The sequence below is a fragment of the Thermobia domestica genome, chromosome 4, assembly GCF_964235325.1.
Source record: "Thermobia domestica chromosome 4, izTheDome1.hap1.1, whole genome shotgun sequence".
NCBI classification, from domain to species: Eukaryota; Metazoa; Arthropoda; class Insecta; order Zygentoma; family Lepismatidae; genus Thermobia; species Thermobia domestica.
In genome coordinates this window covers 216,418,368-216,441,898 of record NC_137457.1, presented here as the reverse complement: position 1 = coordinate 216,441,898, position 23,531 = coordinate 216,418,368, and the positions used below count along the sequence as shown (strand labels likewise).

The 23,531-nt window shown below is 35.4% G+C and overlaps 1 protein-coding gene across 2 annotated transcripts in view; it reads left to right on the top strand.

Moving 5' to 3' along the window:
- Window positions 1-23,531, top strand: part of LOC145683442 (uncharacterized) — a 207,104-nt gene that overhangs the window by 89,694 nt on the left and 93,879 nt on the right. For both annotated transcript variants that reach the window (XM_081754781.1, XM_081754780.1), the window contains 2 exons: window positions 1,741-1,812; window positions 13,984-14,055. In XM_081754781.1, coding sequence (XP_081610907.1) covers window positions 1,741-1,812; window positions 13,984-14,055 — 144 coding nt within the window. The remainder of the gene's footprint in view (window positions 1-1,740; window positions 1,813-13,983; window positions 14,056-23,531) is intronic.

The following is a 23,531-nucleotide window of genomic DNA, read 5'->3' as shown; positions in this document are numbered from 1 at the left end:
TTCGGCATTACTAGAATATGCTGGGAGTTCATGTTCTCAGGAATCATTTGGCCTACAAAAGAAACGTATACACATAATTTATGTTTAGTAACTGTGTTTTAAATTACTTTCACATTTTACAAGTGCATGCACTTCTGTTCTGGCATCACTCATTTTCTGCTTTTACAGGTCTTAATGTTTCAAGGCGCCTTAGCTTCATACCTTTCTCTTTCAGAATGACTATTCCAAACATAGTCTTTTCTTTTAGGTGTACTATTTATTCTCTGCTGACAACTACCTATAATATTCATCCGTCAGTAAGGTGTCAGTTGTAACAATTAATCATTGGGATTTTGCCATCAATAACCGCATTCCAAAGCGAATTAAAAATATCTGTCTTACTTTCCGCATACTATCTCTCAAAGCAGTGTAATTACAATCATGTATGTACTTTAGATACTTCGGAAATATTTTCACTAGTAATTTAGACATTTGTTGTTAATAAGTTTGGAGGAAGCTCTGCCCCATACAAACGTTTGATCAAGATAAATACAAAACACGTATTAATCGTCGCTTTTTAAACTTTGGGCGATATCTTTTACATCCAAGAACTAGTTTTCCGCAGAGAATTAAAACAATAGTATTGGCTTATTTTAGAAAATAGTATCTCTCAATTCAGTTTTGTTACATTCCTCCATGCACTTTAGAACTTCTGAGCTGCTTTCATTCCTAATTTTGATATTTCGTGGTAACAAGTGTGGAGAGATGTCTGCTTCACCCAAACGTTCTTTGAAAGAAAATATGAAACATGTGTTCCGCTATTTTGCATCTAGTATATATGTGCGGAATTTCATTCGCTCTATTTCCTGTCTTCCTTGTGCTTTTGGCATCGGATAATAACTTTTTCGATGGGTGTTCGCCTCCAAGAAGAGTTGTTTCGCAGAAAATAAAAAAAAGAAGAAGAAAAACACGTATTCGTTTAATTTCTGTGTAGTATCTACCTACCAAATTTTAAAGAAATATATATAGATCACTAAGTTGATGTTCCTTTTAAGTGATGTTCAACTACTCTCTTGCACCAATAGAGGAATATCCTAGCAAAACATGTTTTGCACATATCTGTAGTCATGTTAGTTGTATAACTATTGAGCGTGCAGTGAAGCACGGTCTAGAGAATAGAGCTATTTCTTATAACTTCATCCTGCACTTATTTTAGTCGATATGTGTACATAGCTAAATAATAAATGGTTCAAACTTGTTCTTAGTCAATAAAAATACTGAATAAACAAAAGAAAACATCTTTTATCATTGTGCGAGATTTGATCTAAATATAAATAATGGTGTGTTCTTGTTTCGCCTACAGCACTGTCAGAAATTTATATCAATATTCTTATCGGTAGAGCACAGAACAGAATCTAAATTAAGATATAAATAATGAATTGCCATTAGGACTGGAGACGAAACAGGAATATACCAAGTAAGACCGAATCTAAGTAACAGCATTAATTTTTTGCACTTATGAGCTATGTTACATCACTCTCCGTCATGTTCAATTAACGGTTTGCGCATAAAGTCAGGAAGATCTACATATGTTTTGGAAATCCACGAACATCTTAGATCTTCGAACAAGATTACCTTAGGTCCGGAAATTGAAAAACATAACTCCATAGTTGTCAAAAGGAAATGTAAAACACGATATCTCCGATCAATGTTACTAACTTGTCTGTTTGATGAAAGGTTTATTTTTAATTTTTATTTTAGACAGTGCTGAATTAACGGATGGATATGATGCAGATCCTAGAACTACTACGGAAGGTGAAAACTCATTGCAAAGTAAGTATTCTGCGCTTCATATTTAAGCCAGCGAAATAAATTGTAGAAAATAGTATATTATTTAGGGACTGAGGTACACAAATTTCAAAATTAATTCTGTATTCTGTTTGTAAGAATCATTAACATTACTGGCGATTTACAAACAATCCCCGTATTGAAAAATGTGCTAGCCTGTCTTGCAAGACGGCAAAAGCAATATTGTTCCATGTACTTTTAATTAATTTCATGTCTTTACCAAAAAGAAAAGAATAAAACGTTAAGCTGCAATGCAAAATTTTAGTTTTTAAGCTAGTATAGAACGTGATATTGCACCGAAACTTCAGTTGACCAACATATTAGCCATCTGTCGCATTACGTAAAACATTACAGGGAAGAAAGTGCGTACATTAGGTCATTGTTTTTAGATGTGTGGTAGCTCTTACTTGTATGTAGGTAAATTGTGTGACATCTAGTCTTCTTTTCCATAATAATATGAACAACCAGTTAATAGAGGAACGTCTTGTTTCTAGCTTTCACTTGCATGTAGGTAAATTGGGTGAGTCTAGTCTTCTTTTCCATAATAATATGAACAACCAGTTAATAAAGGAACGTCTTGTTTGTAGCTCTTACTTGTATGTAGGTAAATTGTGTAACGTCTAATCTTCTTTCCTATAATATGAAAAACTAGTCAATAGACTAACGTCTTGTTGAATTCAACCTTAGGAGTGAAGTTTAAAATACACTCTTGTCAAACGAAGCAATTGTTGAATTTGTTCTTACTACCGAGAAAATATGATATTATCCCTGCAACTACTAGAATACAAGTACGTCAAACAAATAGTTGATACACACTAACATGCCATATGGCTGACTTCTTTTAGTAAATATCATTGTATACTTCCAGAAATACAATTGAATCGTGAGTTCGAAAACCAGTCAATCCACTGAAAATAATTTTAGAGGAGAGACAAACTGCACTAAATTAGTCAATATGTATCTGACATATAGGGTTGTTTTTATTTTCATTTAGGAATATGCCAATTTCTACGATCCAAAAGTGAAAACTGCCCTATATTTCACATGCATATTGGCTAATTTAGCTTGGTTTATGTCTCTTCTCAAGTTAGTTTTAATGAAGGATGACTGCTTTTCAAACTCAACAATTCAATTGTATTTCTTAAAGTACCTAGGTACACAATGATATTTAATAAACAATGTTAGCCATATGGTATATACGTTAATGTTTCAACTATTCGTTTGACGCCCTTGTTGAAGTCTTTGTTAGTAGTTAGTAGTCTGGTTTCGAACTCAACGATTCAATTAAGCTACACAAAACTCAGGAATTACGCACTGAAGTAAATGTAAGTAATTTAATTAAATTGAGTGACAATCAATGATACCATGTATACTATGTACGAGCATAAAAAGTAATAACTGAAATATGATAAGCCCTTCACACTTCTGTAATGACTAGAATGCGAGTCTGTGGAGCGCTAGGTCTTAGATTCGACTCTCGTTATGGCAGGATCTCCATTCGTCCCGGAAAATTCGGGAACATAACGGAATCGAGATCTGCGCCCCGGCGTCCTGAAAATATTTGTCGGAACACTTCAATATCCCAGACTCCAGCAAAGAAGAAAGTAAGGGAATATTATAGTTTGCTTTTTCACAAGATTAGGCAAGTAGTCCCCGACGTATGGCGAACTGAGTCAGCAAAAATTTTTGTGACGTCATAGGTCAAAGGTCAATGACCTTGGCCCGGGGTCAATGACCTAGGGGTACCTAGGACCACCCCCTCTAAATTTTGGCAGGGGTACCTTGGCCCACCCCTTAAATTTTGGCAGGGGTACATAGGACCACCCCGCTTAAATTTTGGAAATTGCCAAATCTAAAAATTGGGTGTGGTAGCCTAGGACCATAGTATGTACCTCTATTAGTATTGGGTGTCTATGTCGTTCCCTTTCATGGGTAAAAAATTGCCAAAAATTGAAATTTCGGGGGTTTTTGACCTAATTTATCCCCTTTGATGAGGTGTTATTACCTTATATAGTTATATGGGCGTATAAAGGGGTTCATTACCTTTCATAAGACATGGGTATATTTGTGCACCCCTTGAGAAATTTGGGAGGGGTACCTTGGCCCACCCCTTCAGTTTTGGAAATTGCCCAATTTCAACATTTGGTATTATAGTACAGGACCCTAATATGTATTATGATAAATTTGGATGGTCCACCTCGTTTCCTTTTAGGGGTACCAAATTGCCAAAATATAAACGTAAGCAATACGTTCTACCACGTGTTTGGTTTTTGGCTCAATTTATCCCCTTTGATGAGGTGTTATTACCTTATATGGTTATATGGTCATGTATAGGGTCCATTACCTTTCATACCATATGGGTATATTAATGCACCCCTTGAAAAATTTGGGAGGGGTACCTTGGCCCACCCCTTCAATTTTGGAAATTGCCCAATTTCAACATTTGGTATTATAGTACAGGACCCTAATATGTATTATGATAAATTTGGATGGTCCACCTCGTTTCCTTTTAGGGGTACCAAATTGCCAAAATATAAACGTAAGCAATACGTTGTACCACGTGTTTGGTTTTTGGCTCAATTTATCCCCTTTGATGAGGTGTTATTACCTTATATGGTTATATGGTCATGTATAGGGTCCATTACCTTTCATAACATATGGGTATATTAATGCACCCCTTGAAAAATTTGGGAGGGGTACCTTGGCCCACCCCTTCAATTTTGGAAATTGCCCAATTTCAACATTGGGTATTATAGTACAGGACCCTAATATCTATTATGATAAATTTGGGTGGTCCACCTCATTCCGTTCTAGGGGTACAAAATTGCCAAAATATAAACGTAAGCAATACGTTATACCACGTGCTTTTTTTTGGCTCAATTTATCCCCTTTGATGAGGTGTTATTACCTTATATGGTTATATGGTCATGTATAGGGGTCCATTCCCTTTCATAAGATATGGGTATATTGATGCACCCCTTGAAAAATTTTGGGAGGGGCACCTTGGCCCACCCCTTTAATTCTGGAAATTGACCAATTTAAACATTTGGTATTATAGTACTGCACCCTAACATGTATTATGATAAATTTGGGTGGTCCACCTTGTTCCCTTCTAGGGGTACAAATTTGCCAAAATATAAACGTAAGCAATACGTTGTACCACGTGTTTGGTATTTTGGCCCAATTTATTTCCTTGGATGAAGTCCTATTACCTTATATGGTTATGTATAGGGGTCTATTCCCTATCATAAGACATAGGTACATTTGTGCACCCCTTTAAAAATTTGGTAGGGGTACCTTGGCCCACCCCTTAAATTTTGGAAATTGCCAAATTTAAACATTTGGTATTATAGTACTGGACCCTAACATGTATTATGATAAATTTGGGTGGTCCACCTCGTTTCCTTCTAGGGGTACAAAATTGCCAAAATATAAACGTAAGCAATACGTTATACCATGTGTTTGGTTTTTGGTCGATTTTATCCCCTTTGATGAGGTGTTATTATCCTATTTAGTTATATGGTCATGTATAGGGGTCCATTACCTTTCATAAGATATGGGTATATTTGTGCACCTCGGGAGGGGTACTTTGGCCCACCCCTTAAATTTTGGAAATTGCCCAATTTAAACGTTGGGTATTATAGTACAAGACCCTAATATGCATTATGATAAATTTGGGTGGTCCACCTCGTTTCCTTCTAGGGGTACAAAATTGACAAAATATAAACGTAAGCATTACGTTGTACCACATGTTTGGTTTTTGACCTAATTTATTCCTTTGGATGAGGTCCTATTACCTTATATGGTAATGTATAGGTGTTCATTCCCTATCATAAGACATAGGTACATTGATGCACCCCGGGAGGGGATTCGGTATCATAGTACATGACTCAACTTGTATCATGATAAATTTGGGTGGTCCACATCGTTCTCTTTTAGGGGTAAAAAATTGCCAAAATATAAAGATAAGCAATATGTTGTATCACGTGTTTGGTTTTTGGCCCAATTTATCCCGTTTGATGCGGTCTTATTACCGTATATGTTTATATGGTCATGTATATAGGTTCATTTCATATCATAAGACATGAGTACATTGATGCACCCTTTAAAAATTTGGGAGGGGTATCTTGACTCATCCACTGAGTTTTAGAAATTGTTTAATATAAGCATTTGGTATCATAGTACAGGTCTCCAATGTGTACCACTATAAATTTGGATGGTCCACATCGTTCCCTTTCTCATAGGTAAAGAACTACCAAAAATCAAATTTCGGATGTTATTGACCCCTATTTAGCATGTTATATGGTTTATTACCTTTATATGTTTATGTTCCCTTTTAAATTTGGGGAATTATCAAATAACAAAATTCGGTAAACCTTTTTCTAGGACCCATTGTAGATGTTGGTGTTCCTCTTATGGCCAAATATTCAAAATTTAAAGGTTATTGACCGGCTTTATTATTGAATAAGTACAGGATTTATTACTTTTTTCATAACACACAGGTGTATTTGTGTACCAATCTTAAATTTTGAAAGGGGTACATTTCTTATTGTCATATCAATAATTGGTAATGGTTCTTAAAATTGGATAGTATCTCATTCATTGGGTAAATCATTGTGATCACGTAATCAGTTATTGACCTATGATGGAATTAGGAGTTCAGGACATTGGAACATTGAAACTTTGTAGGATAATTTGAGAATTGCGTCATTGGTTTTGATTATTCCCGCCAAATATAAACGTAAGCAAGACGTTGTACCACGTGATTGACCTTGATGAGGTAGTGTACAGGGATTCATTTCCTTTGTTGTGGTACTTCTTAAGTTTGAGTACACACACACTTCTAGAAAACAGTTGGTTCTACTCAGGTAAACATTTGATGGACATTATTGACATTATTGAGCATATAATGATATGATTAACTCTAAGACTTAGGTATATCAAGAGAAGTATTCTTTAAATTTGGGAATGGTGATAAACAGAATTTTAACATAAGGTGCGAAATTTGAAACAATACATTGAACTTTAGTCACAGCTCATAATCTAAGATCATTGGTGGTGATTGATTTGAAATCTGATAGCTAACCTTATTGAATCTTATGACTCATAGACGAAAGGCAATACATGCTACAACACTGGCAAAGTTATTGTTAATGCAATTTGATTGGTTGATCACTATCTTTCCTGCAATCTGATTGGTTGATCACTATCTTTCGTGCAATCTGATTGGTTGATGATTTTCAAATCTTTGCTGTATTCAGTTTTAAGTTTTGTTTAACATTTAAAAATCTTGGTTTCGTTCAACATTTTGCACTCACTGATAAATATGATCAAAACCGTTTATTTGTTAATCGAATAGTTAAAAACCGGATAAAGTTTGACGGTTAACCGTGAAACGTAAATTTTTTTTAGTTTGAAATTTTTTTGCTTGAAATTTTTTGTTTGAAAATTTTTCGTTTCCAAATTTTTTTGTTTCAAAATTTTGTTTGAGATTTTTTCGTTTGAAATTTTTGTTTGAAATTTTTTTTCGTTTGAAATTTTTTGTTTGAAAATTTTTGTTCGAAAATTTTGTTTAAAATTTTTTGTTTAAAATTTTTCGTTTCCAAATTTTTTGTTTGAAATTTTTTGTTTCAAAATTTTGTTTGAAATTTTTTTCGCTTCAAAATTTTGTTTGAATTTTTTTGTTTGAATTTTTTTTCGTTTCAAAATTTTGTTTCAAAGATTTTTGTTTGAAATTTTTGTTTCAAATTTTGAGTTGACATTTTTAAAAGTTTGTGCACTTATTAGTAAAGAACTGGAACTGTTTAGAACAAAAACCTTTGACAACATTGTGGTGCAATAGTACACGTCAGAACCTGGGGGTTGTACTTGAAATGAAAAAAAACACAATTCATTGAAATGGATCATTTTATTACACTCCACATACATCCATACCAGATAGTGGTTCTGGATATTGTCGATACAATGTATTTTGAACTTCTTGCACTAGTTTGTCTTTAGCATATAATTTTAATTCCAGTTGAAGTCTTTTAAGGTCTAATGCAATATCAATTGATGGAAACTCAATGTCCGTTTGATCACAAATAAACTGTTTATCAATACAGGTATGAACCCACGAACGATGTTGACAACCGTCACAATATCTAGATACATGTTGTACAATATGCATAACACATTTTTCAAAATAGTACTTTTTCAGGAATATACTAGTTTTGTTGCACACTTCCACTGCATGTTTAACACACTGAAATACGCTGATGAATTTGTTCCATTCTGTTTCCGTTAGATACACCATGTTGCGAGGGACATGAAATGTACTCTTTTTACGTAACAGCACCATCTTCTCTTCGAGGACTGTACGCAGCACCACTTCATGATTTGAGCCTAATGATTTGACTATGGTTACATTTAGCTCATCATGAAAATAATCGTTCATTTGGTCGATTCGTGCCATTCTTCACAGGTCAGTTGTACACCAAATTGTTCTGCTTTGCCCAATCGAATCACTGGGTCAAATGTTCTAGCACTGATACCAATCATCACATATTTTGTTTGAAATATATTTATTGGATAATAGTTTGCGAAGATGAACTCTTTATCGTTACAAGTACACATCTTTCCTCCTGAAAAGCACTTGCTCAAATGATTTCGTGGGATGACACTGTATTTGCTGGTTTATAGTTATTGCTGACGTCATGTGCTGACATTTGAATTCATGATTTTATCACAGTTGCTGACGTCATGCCGACCAACCAAATTCATACAACTACGGCTGATGTGCTGACGTTTGAATTCATGATTTTGCTGACGAATCCGGCTGTGTACTAAATTCAAGTTGATGACTTCGACCCAAGAGTCTTTTATAGCATAAAGATACAGATCCAGTATTTAAGAAACGTAACAGTTCTTCTTGTTTTGATGCTTCCATGGGTAAATATCTTGCTGGTAAAATTATATTCTTATCATTTTCAAGCTTCACTATGATTCTTAATCCAAACTCTGTAGGGATCATTTGGCTAGCTAAGATTCTATAAGGTACATTCTGTTGTAAATCAGTAATCTTGGTAAATGATTTCATCACATCACGCGTGTTTAGAAACTGCAGACAAGTAGCCATGATGACGTTATCATGAATACTAACTCGAACGATACTTATATATGATGCAAAACTGATGACGTTGCATTATCATGTTCTGACGTGCACCACAACGTTGCCAGATGTTTTTGTTCTAAACAGTTCCGGCTAGTGCATACCTGTATTGATAAACAGTTTATTTGTGATCAAATGGACATTGAGTTTCCATCAATTGATATTGCATTAGACCTTAAAAGACTTCAACTGGAATTAAAATTATATGCTAAAGACAAACTAGTGCAAGAAGTTCAAAATACATTGTATCGACAATATCCAGAACCACTATCTGGTATGGATGTATGTGGAGTGTAATAAAATGATCCATTTCAATGAATTGTGTTTTTTTTCATTTCAAGTACAACCCCCAGGTTCTGACGTGTACTATTGCACCACAATGTTGTCAAAGGTTTTTGTTCTAAACAGTTCCAGTTCTTTACTAATAAGTGCACAAACTTTTAAAAATGTCAACTCAAAATTTGAAACAAAAATTTCAAACAAAAATTTTTGAAACAAAATTTTGAAACGAAAAAAAAATTCAAACAAAAAATTTCAAACGAAAAAAATTCAAACAAAATTTTGAAGCGAAAAAAATTTCAAACAAAATTTTGAAACAAAAAATTTCAAACAAAAAATTTGGAAACGAAAAATTTTAAACAAAAAATTTTAAACAAAATTTTCGAACAAAAATTTTCAAACAAAAAATTTCAAACGAAAAAAAATTTCAAACAAAAATTTCAAACGAAAAAATCTCAAACAAAATTTTGAAACAAAAAAATTTGGAAACGAAAAATTTTCAAACAAAAAATTTCAAGCAAAAAAATTTCAAACTAAAAAAAATTTACGTTTCACGGTTAACCGTCAAACTTTATCCGGTTTTTAACTATTCGATTAACAAATAAACGGTTTTGATCATATTTATCAGTGAGTGCAAAATGTTGAACGAAACCAAGATTTTTAAATGTTAAACAAAACTTAAAACTGAATACAGCAAAGATTTGAAAATCATCAACCAATCAGATTGCACGAAAGATAGTGATCAACCAATCAGATTGCAGGAAAGATAGTGATCAACCAATCAAATTGCATTAACAATAACTTTGCCAGTGTTGTAGCATGTATTGCCTTTCGTCTATGAGTCATAAGATTCAATAAGGTTAGCTATCAGATTTCAAATCAATCACCACCAATGATCTTAGACTATGAGCTGTGACTAAAGTTCAATGTATTGTTTCAAATTTCGCACCTTATGTTAAAATTCTGTTTATCACCATTCCCAAATTTAAAGAATACTTCTCTTGATATACCTAAGTCTTAGAGTTAATCATATCATTATATGCTCAATAATGTCAATAATGTCCATCAAATGTTTACCTGAGTAGAACCAACTGTTTTCTAGAAGTGTGTGTGTACTCAAACTTAAGAAGTACCACAACAAAGGAAATGAATCCCTGTACACTACCTCATCAAGGTCAATCACGTGGTACAACGTCTTGCTTACGTTTATATTTGGCGGGAATAATCAAAACCAATGACGCAATTCTCAAATTATCCTACAAAGTTTCAATGTTCCAATGTCCTGAACTCCTAATTCCATCATAGGTCAATAACTGATTACGTGATCACAATGATTTACCCAATGAATGAGATACTATCCAATTTTAAGAACCATTACCAATTATTGATATGACAATAAGAAATGTACCCCTTTCAAAATTTAAGATTGGTACACAAATACACCTGTGTGTTATGAAAAAAGTAATAAATCCTGTACTTATTCAATAATAAAGCCGGTCAATAACCTTTAAATTTTGAATATTTGGCCATAAGAGGAACACCAACATCTACAATGGGTCCTAAAAAAAGGTTTACCGAATTTTGTTATTTGATAATTCCCCAAATTTAAAAGGGAACATAAACATATAAAGGTAATAAACCATATAACATGCTAAATAGGGGTCAATAACATCCGAAATTTGATTTTTGGTAGTTCTTTACCTATGAGAAAGGGAACGATGTGGACCATCCAAATTTATAGTGGTACATATTGGAGACCTGTACTATGATACCAAATGCTTATATTAAACAATTTCTAAAACTCAGTGGATGAGTCAAGATACCCCTCCCAAATTTTTAAAGGGTGCATCAATGTACTCATGTCTTATGATATGAAATGAACCTATATACATGACCATATAAACATATACGGTAATAAGACCGCATCAAACGGGATAAATTGGGCCAAAAACCAAACACGTGATACAACATATTGCTTATCTTTATATTTTGGCAATTTTTTACCCCTAAAAGAGAACGATGTGGACCACCCAAATTTATCATGATACATGTTGAGTCATGTACTATGATACCGAATCCCCTCCCGGGGTGCATCAATGTACCTATGTCTTATGATAGGGAATGAACACCTATACATTACCATATAAGGTAATAGGACCTCATCCAAAGGAATAAATTAGGTCAAAAACCAAACATGTGGTACAACGTAATGCTTACGTTTATATTTTGTCAATTTTGTACCCCTAGAAGGAAACGAGGTGGACCACCCAAATTTATCATAATGCATATTAGGGTCTTGTACTATAATACCCAACGTTTAAATTGGGCAATTTCCAAAATTTAAGGGGTGGGCCAAAGTACCCCTCCCGAGGTGCACAAATATACCCATATCTTATGAAAGGTAATGGACCCCTATACATGACCATATAACTAAATAGGATAATAACACCTCATCAAAGGGGATAAAATCGACCAAAAACCAAACACATGGTATAACGTATTGCTTACGTTTATATTTTGGCAATTTTGTACCCCTAGAAGGAAACGAGGTGGACCACCCAAATTTATCATAATACATGTTAGGGTCCAGTACTATAATACCAAATGTTTAAATTTGGCAGTTTCCAAAATTTAAGGGGTGGGCCAAGGTACCCCTCCCAAATTTTTAAAGGGGTGCACAAATGTACCTATGTCTTATGATAGGGAATAGACCCCTATACATAACCATATAAGGTAATAGGACTTCATCCAAGGAAATAAATTGGGCCAAAATACCAAACACGTGGTACAACGTATTGCTTACGTTTATATTTTGGCAAATTTGTACCCCTAGAAGGGAACAAGGTGGACCACCCAAATTTATCATAATACATGTTAGGGTGCAGTACTATAATACCAAATGTTTAAATTGGTCAATTTCCAGAATTAAAGGGGTGGGCCAAGGTGCCCCTCCCAAATTTTTCAAGGGGTGCATCAATATACCCATATCTTATGAAAGGGAATGGACCCCTATACATGACCATATAACCATATAAGGTAATAACACCTCATCAAAGGGGATAAATTGAGCCAAAAAAACACGTGGTATAACGTATTGCTTACGTTTATATTTTTGGCAATTTTGTACCCCTAGAACGGAATGAGGTGGACCACCCAAATTTATCATAATAGATATTAGGGTCCTGTACTATAATACCCAATGTTGAAATTGGGCAATTTCCAAAATTGAAGGGGTGGGCCAAGGTACCCCTCCCAAATTTCTCAAGGGGTACACAAATATACCCATGTCTTATGAAAGGTAATGAACCCCTGTATACGCCCATATAACTATATAAGGTAATAACACCTCATCAAAGGGGATAAATTACCCTACCCCCTACCACACCCAATTTTTAGATTTGGCAATTTCCAAAATTTAAGCGGAGTGGTCCTATGTACCCCTGCCAAAATTTAAGGGGTGGGCCAAGGTACCCCTGCCAAAATTTAGAGGGGGTGGTCCTAGGTACCCCTAGGTCATTGACCCCGGGCCAAGGTCATTGACCTTTGACCTATGACGTCACAAAAATTTTTGCTGACTCAGTTCGCCATACGTCGGGGACTACTACTAGGCATATAATTATTCTTTTAACAATGGCTGAAATCAAACATTAAACTGTAGGCGACGTTCTATCTAGACTCGCTGACAAGAGAAATACCAAACACAAACCAAACTAACTAATTCAATCAATCTAAAAAGAAGATAATCGCATTATAAACTTGTTTTAACATGTCACGATATGGCAGGATCTCCATTCGTCCCGGAAAATTCGGGAACATAACGGAATCGAGATCTGCGCCCCGGCGTCCTGAAAATATTTGTCGGAACACTTCAATATCCCAGACTCCAGCAAAGAAGAAAGTAAGGGAATATTATAGTTTGCTTTTTCACAAGATTAGGCATATAATTATTCTTTTAACATAAATAAAGTAAAAATTCAACGAAGGAAGTTCTTTGAAGATAACAAACACTGCCAGACTATACTTGTGCAGCGCCTCGCGGTTTTTGTAATGTGTAAAGTGATTGTCCTTACTATGTAAGAAAGTTTAAAACTGACTGATACGTTCTGCTCCATTTTATTCCGTGCGAACGTCCCTGTTTATGCATGCAGGTTCCTAAAGGTTATGATCCAAAGTCTATGCTTCCAATTGTGAAATATGTGTGATGTCGTGGACTGCAATTTCTTCATATTTCATAGGTTTTATGGCTATATTCACAAAATGTATTTCTGCTAGTAATAATGAGGCTACGCACAATCTATGGTCCAGATCTTGTTCTGGCAGATGACAAATATTTACCGATAACAATGAACCAAGTGATGCAACTGGAGATGCTGGGGCGTCGGTTTGTGAACATTGGGAACACGTTTAAATCCATTGTTGGCCCGCTCAATCCGCAAATCTTATTACTAAATAATTGTGGTCAATTCTGGAGCTCAAATTCTGAAGCAAACATCAACCTCTATCGCTGCTGACATCACTAAATACTACACTGCACGGTGAATAGTACAACATTCATCTGGAATACATTCACGACTTATATGCCTCTAGTACATCTCAATTCAAAGGTATTATGTATGCTATTATTGTTAATTGCATTTTTCTTCAGACGCTTCCATGATTTTGATAACCATCTGTATGTTATTAGTATGACGATTTTATTTGAACATATTTTACTGACAATTACGTAGTTTTCCCCTTAGGTGATCTACCGGGTACAAACCCTGGGCGAAGAAGCAGAGGTAAAGCAGCTCAAAACATAAGTAAGTAATTTTTATCATATCAAGTTTTGTTGCTAGAGTGGGCGATGACAACCTTAAACTATTTTTCATCCGTTCTCAAATAGAACGTTGTAGAGAATTTAGAAGTTGACTCGAAACCGGATACAAAAATGCTTACAATTCTATTTATCAAATTAAATTAAATTTAGCCCATTTTGTTGATTTCTGTCTAAAATTATATGCTTCTGGTTAGGAGTACCAAACATCTTTCACTGGCCTTTACCCTGTGAAGAATTTTAAACTCAAGCACTTTATTATTATGCCCCATGACAAACATCCATTACGTGGGACCAGATGCACTTACAAAGAATGGCTGATTGCATCGAGGTCCACAACGTTAACTGCAAATATAAACAAAGTGTATAGTCTTAAGGAGGTATTAAGTTTATTTCAAGGAGAGAAAAATGTAATTTTGTTGTGTATTGGGTTCGCTTAAAGTTGGTATAGTAAATAATTTTCAAAGTTAGATGAGCAAGAGTAAATACTTCAATATTAGTGATTAATAAGGAATACTACTTTGATCAAAAAGTTCTCGGAATCAGCAGTGTTTGGCGCTCTCAGTCTCCTATTTAGGATCTGATAGCTTCTGATAGCTCAGTAGGATCAGCTATATTCCTTCCTAATTTGAACATAATACTTTGCAATTTGTGTAAATGATGCAGTGTTGAGTACATCTTTTTGGGTGCATGTTTTCATTTTTCCAATAGAGTTAATTTTGCAACAACGAGTGTGTATAAAAATTTTGCGTTAAAAACGGATTCAATGGTGCAAAGACCTTAGTAATGTTGGAAAAGTGTTTCAGCAATGATTCTCTAAAGAGAACAGCGGTTTACCGATGGCGAGCACCCAATGAGCCAAGACCGAAATAAGCCACGTGGTTTTCAGTGGGAAAAGGTTATGCTTAGGGTTTTCATGAAATACAACGGTGTTGTACATCATGAATTTCTATCAGAAAACCAGACAGTCAACAAGAAGTTAATTTGGGCTTTATGAAGCGTTTGTGTAAAGAAATCCGCCTATAAAGAAAAGATCTCTGGAAAAACAGTTCGTGAATTTTGCATCCATGACAACAGAGCGTCAATGAAAGCTATCATTATCCGCGAGTTTCTCACCGAAAATATAACGAATATAATACAACAGCCACCGAATTCACGGGGTTTAGCTCCGTACAACACTTTCCCGTTTGATCGACTCAAGAAACCATTACAGGGAACAGGTTTTAGCATCCGGGAAGAGATAATACGAAAATCGAAGACGGCTCTGATGGACATACCGAAAATCGAGAACCACAAATGTTTTGAGAACTGAATCAAATGTTGGCATAAGTGCGTTGCAGTCGATGGGGATTACTTCGAAGGGACATCAATTTTCAGGAATAAACTAGTATTTTTAATTTGCGAATGAAACTTTTTGATCAAGGTAGTAAAATACTTCGCAAAGCAACTTGTGTTATTCATAAGAAAAATAAACAAAATAGCTTTAATATTTCAATTTTACATACATGGTATTATTTTCTTGCAAGCTTTTCTCCTTAATGAATACAAATGCTTTGCTCTCAATAACATCGTTTCTTACTACCACTTTTCTACGTTAGAGAAATGACACACACGAAGAATAAGAGGTAAAGGGATATGAAAAATCACAGGTATGTCGCTTAGTATAAATATAGACCAAAACCTTCTTCTATCTTAAGTTTCACCGTGTTCTATGATCACTGCCTCCTTAGTGTTCGTGTTTGATCCGTGCGAAATTGGCCTGGCTACAAACTTACATGTAATTAATATATATATAATTTCCATTAACCTAAGTAACTAACTAACTCTATGACCTATGGAACTCGGAGGTTCAATGCTGCGTTCACAAAAGCTCTCCACTGACTTCTATCCTTAGCCAACTGGATACAGTTTCTACTTTGTATTCCTAATCTGATAGATCCATCTTAATATTGTTCTCCCATTTGCGCCTAGGTCTTCCTAATGGTCGTTTTCCGATTGGTCTTTCAGTTGAGGCTCTGAAAACGTTCCTACTTTCTTCAATCCTGACTACATGACCTGCCCACATGAGCCTCCTAGAACTTGATAGTCCTAACAATGTTTGGTAAACCGTATAAACTGTGTAGTTCTTCGTTATGAAGTTTCCGCCATTCTCCATTCTCGTCCCTCTTGGGTACAAATATTTTTCTCAGGATCTTGTTCTCAAATACTTTCCTCAGGTCCACGTTCTTCCCTCAGAGTAAGCGACCATGTTTCGCAACAGACATGATGATCGTTCTCTATATTTTGAGCTTCAAATTCCTCGACAGAATTCGCGACAACAAGAGATTTTGACTGAATAATAACATGAATTCCCTGCTTTTAGTCGACATTTAATTTCTTCGTGAATGTGGTTTTTGTCTGTTAATATTGAACCTAGATGTTTGAAAGTATCCACTTTGTCAAGAGTATTATTTGGTATTTTAACGCACCCATAATTTGCCGTATTACGATGACGACGAACTTCCGTGTATTTAATTTTCACTGCATTTACTTCTAAACTTATGTCCCTGCAAGCGTTTAATAAGACCTCTGCATTTCTTTCTATTGTTCTCCTATCACCCCCTATTAAATTTAGATCATCAGCATAGACCATAACCTGGTGGATAATATTCATCCCTAGGCCCTGGTTGTTATATTTGATTTTTCTTATAGGTCCCAGGTATTCCAGGACAAAGATAATATTGGCGACAACGCTTCTTCTTGTTTCAAGCCATTCCCGGACAAAAATTGTCCTACCCGGACTTTACATTGGGATTTATTTAAACATATCTTAATTAATCTACTTAGCTTTTTCGGTATTTCAAATTCTGTAATAATGTTGTACAATGTTTCTCTCCTAACCGAGTCGTAAGCCTTTCTAAAATCAATAAATAATTGGTGTACCTGCGTATTGTATTGTCATTTCTTTTCGAGTATGGTATTTGTCGAATCCCTTGATAATTTCACTACCAACCCATTAATGGTACAGATAAGGAAAGCTGTCGTCTGATAGCTGCATATGCTGTAAAGAATGCAAAGAGAAGGATTCTTTTGGCCATTTATTGCAATATCCCTTTCAACATGGCAAATACAATTATGCGGATTGATTAAAATCGATGTAGAAGTGCCCCTTATTAATTTTGTGCAACGAAACGCCGCGCAGTGATTGTGTAAGTTTTGTTTAACGATTTGCAGTTGTTTTGGCTTGTGATAGGCCATTTTTGGCGCGTACAAGAAGAAAGAAAAGTAGTGTTCTCAGCGAAGCCATGACTGCTGCCGTGTTGAAAGGGATAGCTTCTAGAGAACAAGGTTACTAACAGTGCTGTCACCAATCCTTGAGTATTGATGTGAGGAATCAGCTGTTTGAGTTTGTCAGTCTAGTTCATTAATACCCTGTATATGTGGTATAGTGTGGCAAACTATATATTGCCTAACGTTCTTGCCATAACTTTTGAAAGAAACGTTTAAGATTTTAGTTTCATGTACTTTATACTTTTATGTATTGTAAATTGATATACGTCTTTTAAATATTATTGTGTTTTACTTCGCATTATCTCTTAAATTTCAAATTTTAAAGGCTTATTTGTGCCCATTTGGTGTAAAATGAAAATACTTAATATTTATGATACAAAAATTATAAGAAAGTTTACTAAATAGTAATCAATATTAGAAATTTTATTCTATTATATTTTGATTCTGAAACTTGAATCTTCATTTCTCTTTATTCAAAGAAATCGTTTTACATGATTGAAAATTTAAATAAAAATACTTTGTAAAAGATAAATCTGTGAATGAGATATTGTACGTAAAAGAAAGTTGCAGTATTTTCATATTACAAAAACAGTAAATAAAAGCCCAGTATAACAATCGTACTTTCGAGGCCCATATGCAATGACTATTTTTCGAAGCGAACTTACGAATTATGTGATAAGCCATCTGTACATAAAAACTTCATAAACGTTAATGAAAATAAACTACGGTTAATGTATTTGTCTCAAACAATAAGCAAACATATGAATATGATAGAAAAATTATCACCGACCTAAAGGGGAATATGGCATTGAGGGGCCACCTTTTCCATTTTTAACTATTGAGAACTGTTCCCTCAGGTGTGATAGACATTTGACAAATTATTATAGTTTATGGAGTAATAGCTCAACACATTTGTTTCCCTGGTAATTTCTCCTTCCCGCCGTACTGAGTGGTCTCCGTACACTTCGGAAAGGGCTGCGTCAACAATTTGAAGAGGTTGTTGAAATCTAGGAAGATTGTCAAGTTCCAGTAATAATACAAACTTTAATGGTACTAGTTGAATTGAAGTAATTACAAACAAATAATGATAATAAAGTTGAGTTTAACATAGTTCCGAATGTTTAAAGATTCTGAGTATATTAATTGTATGTCCTTGTTTTCCATAACAGCCGCGCATCTAATCTCGAATACTTATGTCTAGCCTTCCTTTACCTTTTTTAGAGCAAGAAACTGCCCATTCGAATCCAGCGACGAAAACTACGTTGACTCAACATCTGGAACATCCATTTTAGACGGACCTTTACACTGTACTTTTCTTTAAAAGTCTCATTAAAAGCTAAGATTACAAACAGCCACTTCCTTTGGAACACGTTCACGAAGTTACACACAAAGCGACAAACACTGCTCTTATTCTTTTCCTTTTCTTGCTGCTAAAAGAATAAGGTTACTGGATTCAGCCAATCAGAATTTTTCTGCCGTTGCCTAGCAACGAAGGTCTTTCGGTGCGCATGAACCTGTCTGTGTGAGTGTATTGTTGAAATTTGAGCACCGCTTGCACACGAGTTGAGCTTTGTACCCTGCCGCTATTTGTAACTACATTGTTACAATACTATTTAACATTGACACACATACAAATACACATTCAATCAACTTACAAAAATAACTTTGAATACTTGAATATATGAGAATGAACTTAAATAATATGAGGTAATTTAACAAATAATAATAAATGTCACTAAATCATATTTGTGACAGTGGCGCCCGAAAAGCGGACCGAACCACTTCACATGAACCCAACTTTACACTCGTTCACATAAACGGGATCCAAATAGAAATAATTACAAAAAATACATAAATTTGTGGATATAAGATAATCTTTCCTTGCAGTTTTTTTAGTATTGTTTATGTAAAGTTCCTAATAACAAAAAAAATAAACACGAATAGATATGATCAGCAATTTTGCTACTATTGAAATATAAAATCACATACTATACCGTCCAATTCAACATAATCAAAGAAATCTAATATATTATATTTGTTTAGAATTTTTACTTCCGGCTTTTCCTTGTCCTTTATTGTCCTAGAACTGTTTATAACTTTCCATCTCGCCATTATGATGATTTCTCCATCCTAGACAAGATTTATTTCTTGGTTCTTGACCTTGGTGATCTGCCGGTCAGTTATTTCCTCCATAGGTAATATACATGCAAAGAAATCAACAAGTAACAAAACTTTAATACATACCCTTTCAAATTTCGGTGGTCACAAAGAAAAAGTAAGAATATACATAGGACATGACCATTTTAAAAATTACATGAAAACTTTACAAAACACATATTGGAAACATTATTATTTATAAAGGATATACATCATAATAAGTGAAAGAAAAAAATGCATACATACATATATGTGTATGTAGGCAATAAGCATATATTCACCAGAGCAATCGCCATTACTTCAATCTTTCCAAATGAACAATGACTGAGATTTGACGTCTTCATCAGTCACTTCCTTAGTTTGAACCATTCCTTCTAGGACGAAATGCCTTACATTGGGATCGTTCCAAATAGATTGCAGATTCCAAGGTTCTACCAACTGAACTTTAGAGATTTCCATTACTATCTTTGATGAAGAATCTCTATATCTTCGACCGAGCTCCGCAAGTCTTCTTCGTCTCTTCTTTCTGGACATTCCTTCATGACGGCAGAAAACATCTGGGGATTGATCCTTTCTCGTAACTTCTTGATCCAATGGTCCTTCATGCTTCCACTAGGATTCAGTAACTTTATGTTGGAAAGATTTTGTCTTCCGACGATGTTTCCGGATTCTGGATCAATTAATTCCACGACTTCCCTATTGATAACGTTATAGCACCAGTAGGGTCCTCGATAAACATCACAGAACTTGGCGATCTTCTTTTCTAGGAGATTACTCTGGTTATGACACTTTACGAACACCCAATCTCCTTTGTGGATGCATCTTTCTACCTTAACGTCATGATTCAGCTTTTCATTCCTCTTCTGTATGATCCTTCTTCTCTTGATGTCCGCCATCACCAATTTGTTCTTCCAAAGTTCCCTATCTTGATCATTAGAGATGTCTAGGATACCAAAATGCTCTAAGACGTGGGAATTCGGCCTAACGTTTAAGTGCAATTCGCAAGGTGCCACACCTAAACTACTACTAATAGTGTAGTTCAGTAAAAGACAAACTTGTAACGCTTGTTCGGGCCACCGTTGATGCTTCTGTCGACACAAAAGTCTAAGGATTCGTACAATTTCCGCATTGATGCGTTCCACAATGTTGCTACGAGGATGATATGGCGTGCAGAAATGAATCTGGATGTTATAACGCTTCATCTCCTGACGGAATTTTCTGCTGGAAAACTGGCTACCATTGTCACAGAGTATGTGCGAAACTAATCCAAAATGGAGAAAGTATCTCTCGGTCAAGCATCGTATGATGGTATTCGATGTCGCCGTCCTTAACGGATAGATGACTGTATACCTGGAAAAGGTGTCACAGACAGATAGGATCCAGACATAGCCTTTTTTAGATCGAGGAAGGGGTCCTATAAGATCGATCGCAATCATATAATTTATTCCCTTGATAGGAATAGTCTTCATTAAAGTTGGAAGAGGATGTTTATCAGCTTTCGTTCTCTGGCAATCCAAACAATTCGTTATGTACCTCTTGATGTCATTCCTCATGCCCTTCCAATAAAATGATTTGGAGATAAGAGTCCAAGCCTTATCTACACCAAAATGTCCATAACTGTCATGATATGCGTGTAAGATCTTCGGTACGAACTTCGGAGGTACACAAATTCTCCAAACATCAGGAAAATGGAAATCTCGGTTTAGAAGTATTCCATTCTCAACTTTGAAACATTTATGCCAATTTCTGTTACCAGGAATACTTGATTGATCCTCATTTTGCTCCTCCAGATACATGATGATGGCAAGGTAAGGTTCGTGATTCCTTTGAGCTTCTTTCAAGTCGTCTAAAGAGATATCCCGTACATCATCTTGAAGAACTTGTACTGGGTTCACATGGAAGGTTTTCTTCCTTTCTGGAAATGCACGTGACAGATAGTCGCTGAGAAGATTATCCTTCCCCTTGATATACTCAACGGAAAAATCGAATTGTTGAATTTCTAAAGCCCATCGCTGCAATCTAGCATTCCAACTCCTGAATTTGTTTAAATAAATGAGGCTTTTATGGTCGGTACGAAAAATGATCTTGTTGCCAACCAACCACGATCGCCACTTACGTGTAGACCACACCAAGCAAAGACCTTCTAGTTCCACGACAGAATAATTTTTCTCAGACTTGGACAAAGATCTACTCGCATATTCCATAATCTTCTTACATCCATCGATAATCTGATATGCGACGCTAGCCAACCCGAAGGTGGATGCATCCGTCTCTATGAAAAATGGATACTGGAAATCCGGGTGAGACAATGAGACATTTTCGGCTAATGCAGCTTTCAGTGTTTCAAAACACCTCTGATGCTCTTCGAGCCATTGCCATTTCTTCCCCTTTTTGAGAAGAGAAAATAGAGGATTAGCAATAACTGCAAAACCTGGAATCGCCCGCTAATGCCACAGAAATGCACCAATCAAACTTCTCAAGGTTTTCAAGTTATGTGGTGGTGGCAACTTCATCAAAGTCTCCACAGCTGATGGATTTTTTCGTATTTCATAAGGTGTAACAATATTCCCCAGAAAGTTTAGTTCCTTTACTCCAAAAATGGATTTTTCGAGGTTAACAGTCATATTAGCATTGAGCAAACAGGTAAGTACTTGTTCAAGCGTCTCAAGGAATTCGTAAAACGTTTTTCCTACCAAGGCTATGTCGTCAACGTATCGGATTAACTTATCGTTTAGATGTTCAGGAAACACCTCATTCAGTGCCAGATGAAGTGCAGGTCCGCCAGCTTTATGTCCGAATACACAGCGTTCATATTCAAATAAATCGCCACCAAACGAAAATGCCATATACTTCTTCGACTCCTCAGCTAAGGGTACTTGGCTATACGACGAGACGAGATCAATTTGCCCAAGGTAGGGTTTATTGGCGAATTTATGCAATAAGTGGGGTATTTTCTCTACTCTCAAGTTTGGAAGCAACGCCTTCTCGTTGTGAGCACGTAAATCAAGAACTAGCCTTAGTTTACCATTGGCTTTGGGTACTACGTGTAACGGGTTCAAGAATGGACTATTACTACGCCGGATGACTCCAAATTTCTCCATTTCGCGAAGTTGTTCCCGCACTTGTTCTCGGTACTTCACTGGAATACCATACAATGGTCCGACGATAAGTTTCTCATCCAGAAGCTCTATCTTATAACTAAACTTATTACATTTGCCAGGAAACTTGGCAAATACTGGTCTGAACTTCACTAAAATGAGAATAAACTTTGTTTTTGCTCATCGTTAAGCAATTCTGCTTTACCAACACATTCCCGTATATCTTGAATTGAAAAATATAAATCTTCTGGAAGATATTCTTTACAAGGATTACAGGGTTGTTTTACAGGTTGGTAACCCTGTTCGACATTAATATCAACCTGGTTTGTACTAAAACTGAACACTTTCCCTATATGTAACTGATCATTAACTTGAGCACACTTACCATCTAAAAGATTATTATTACATGAATTTAATTCGCAAGGATAAGAACGAGACACCAAAGTCTTATCACAAAAATGTTCATTCTTAATTTTATTTACGCTACAAGAATCTTCAATACAAATAGACTGTAAAACTTCTGATTCTTCCTCTAATTCCATCTTTGACTTTAATTGACAATCATGGACACTAGTGGGGTTAATTCCATTAACTTTGAACTTTAGATTCGCAGAGTTAATAAAATGTAGGAGGCGGGGTACAGCTTCTTCAATGCAAATCAAACGAACATCAGACGAATATTCTTCGATCTTCGGCGGCAATATGGGGTGGTAACACAAACATCGTCCTTACATAGCGTTATTTCTCTGGCCTTCAAATCAATAATGCCCTTCAAGCGCTCCAGGAAATTTAATCCAAGGATCACGTTTTCTCTTAACCTCTCTATAACTACAAACTCAGTCAAGACTTCCATTTCTCTAACACGGACGGGTAAAATGATTGTTCCTAATACTCTGTTGACTGCGACCTTCCTAGTGAAATCACACAATTGTAAGTT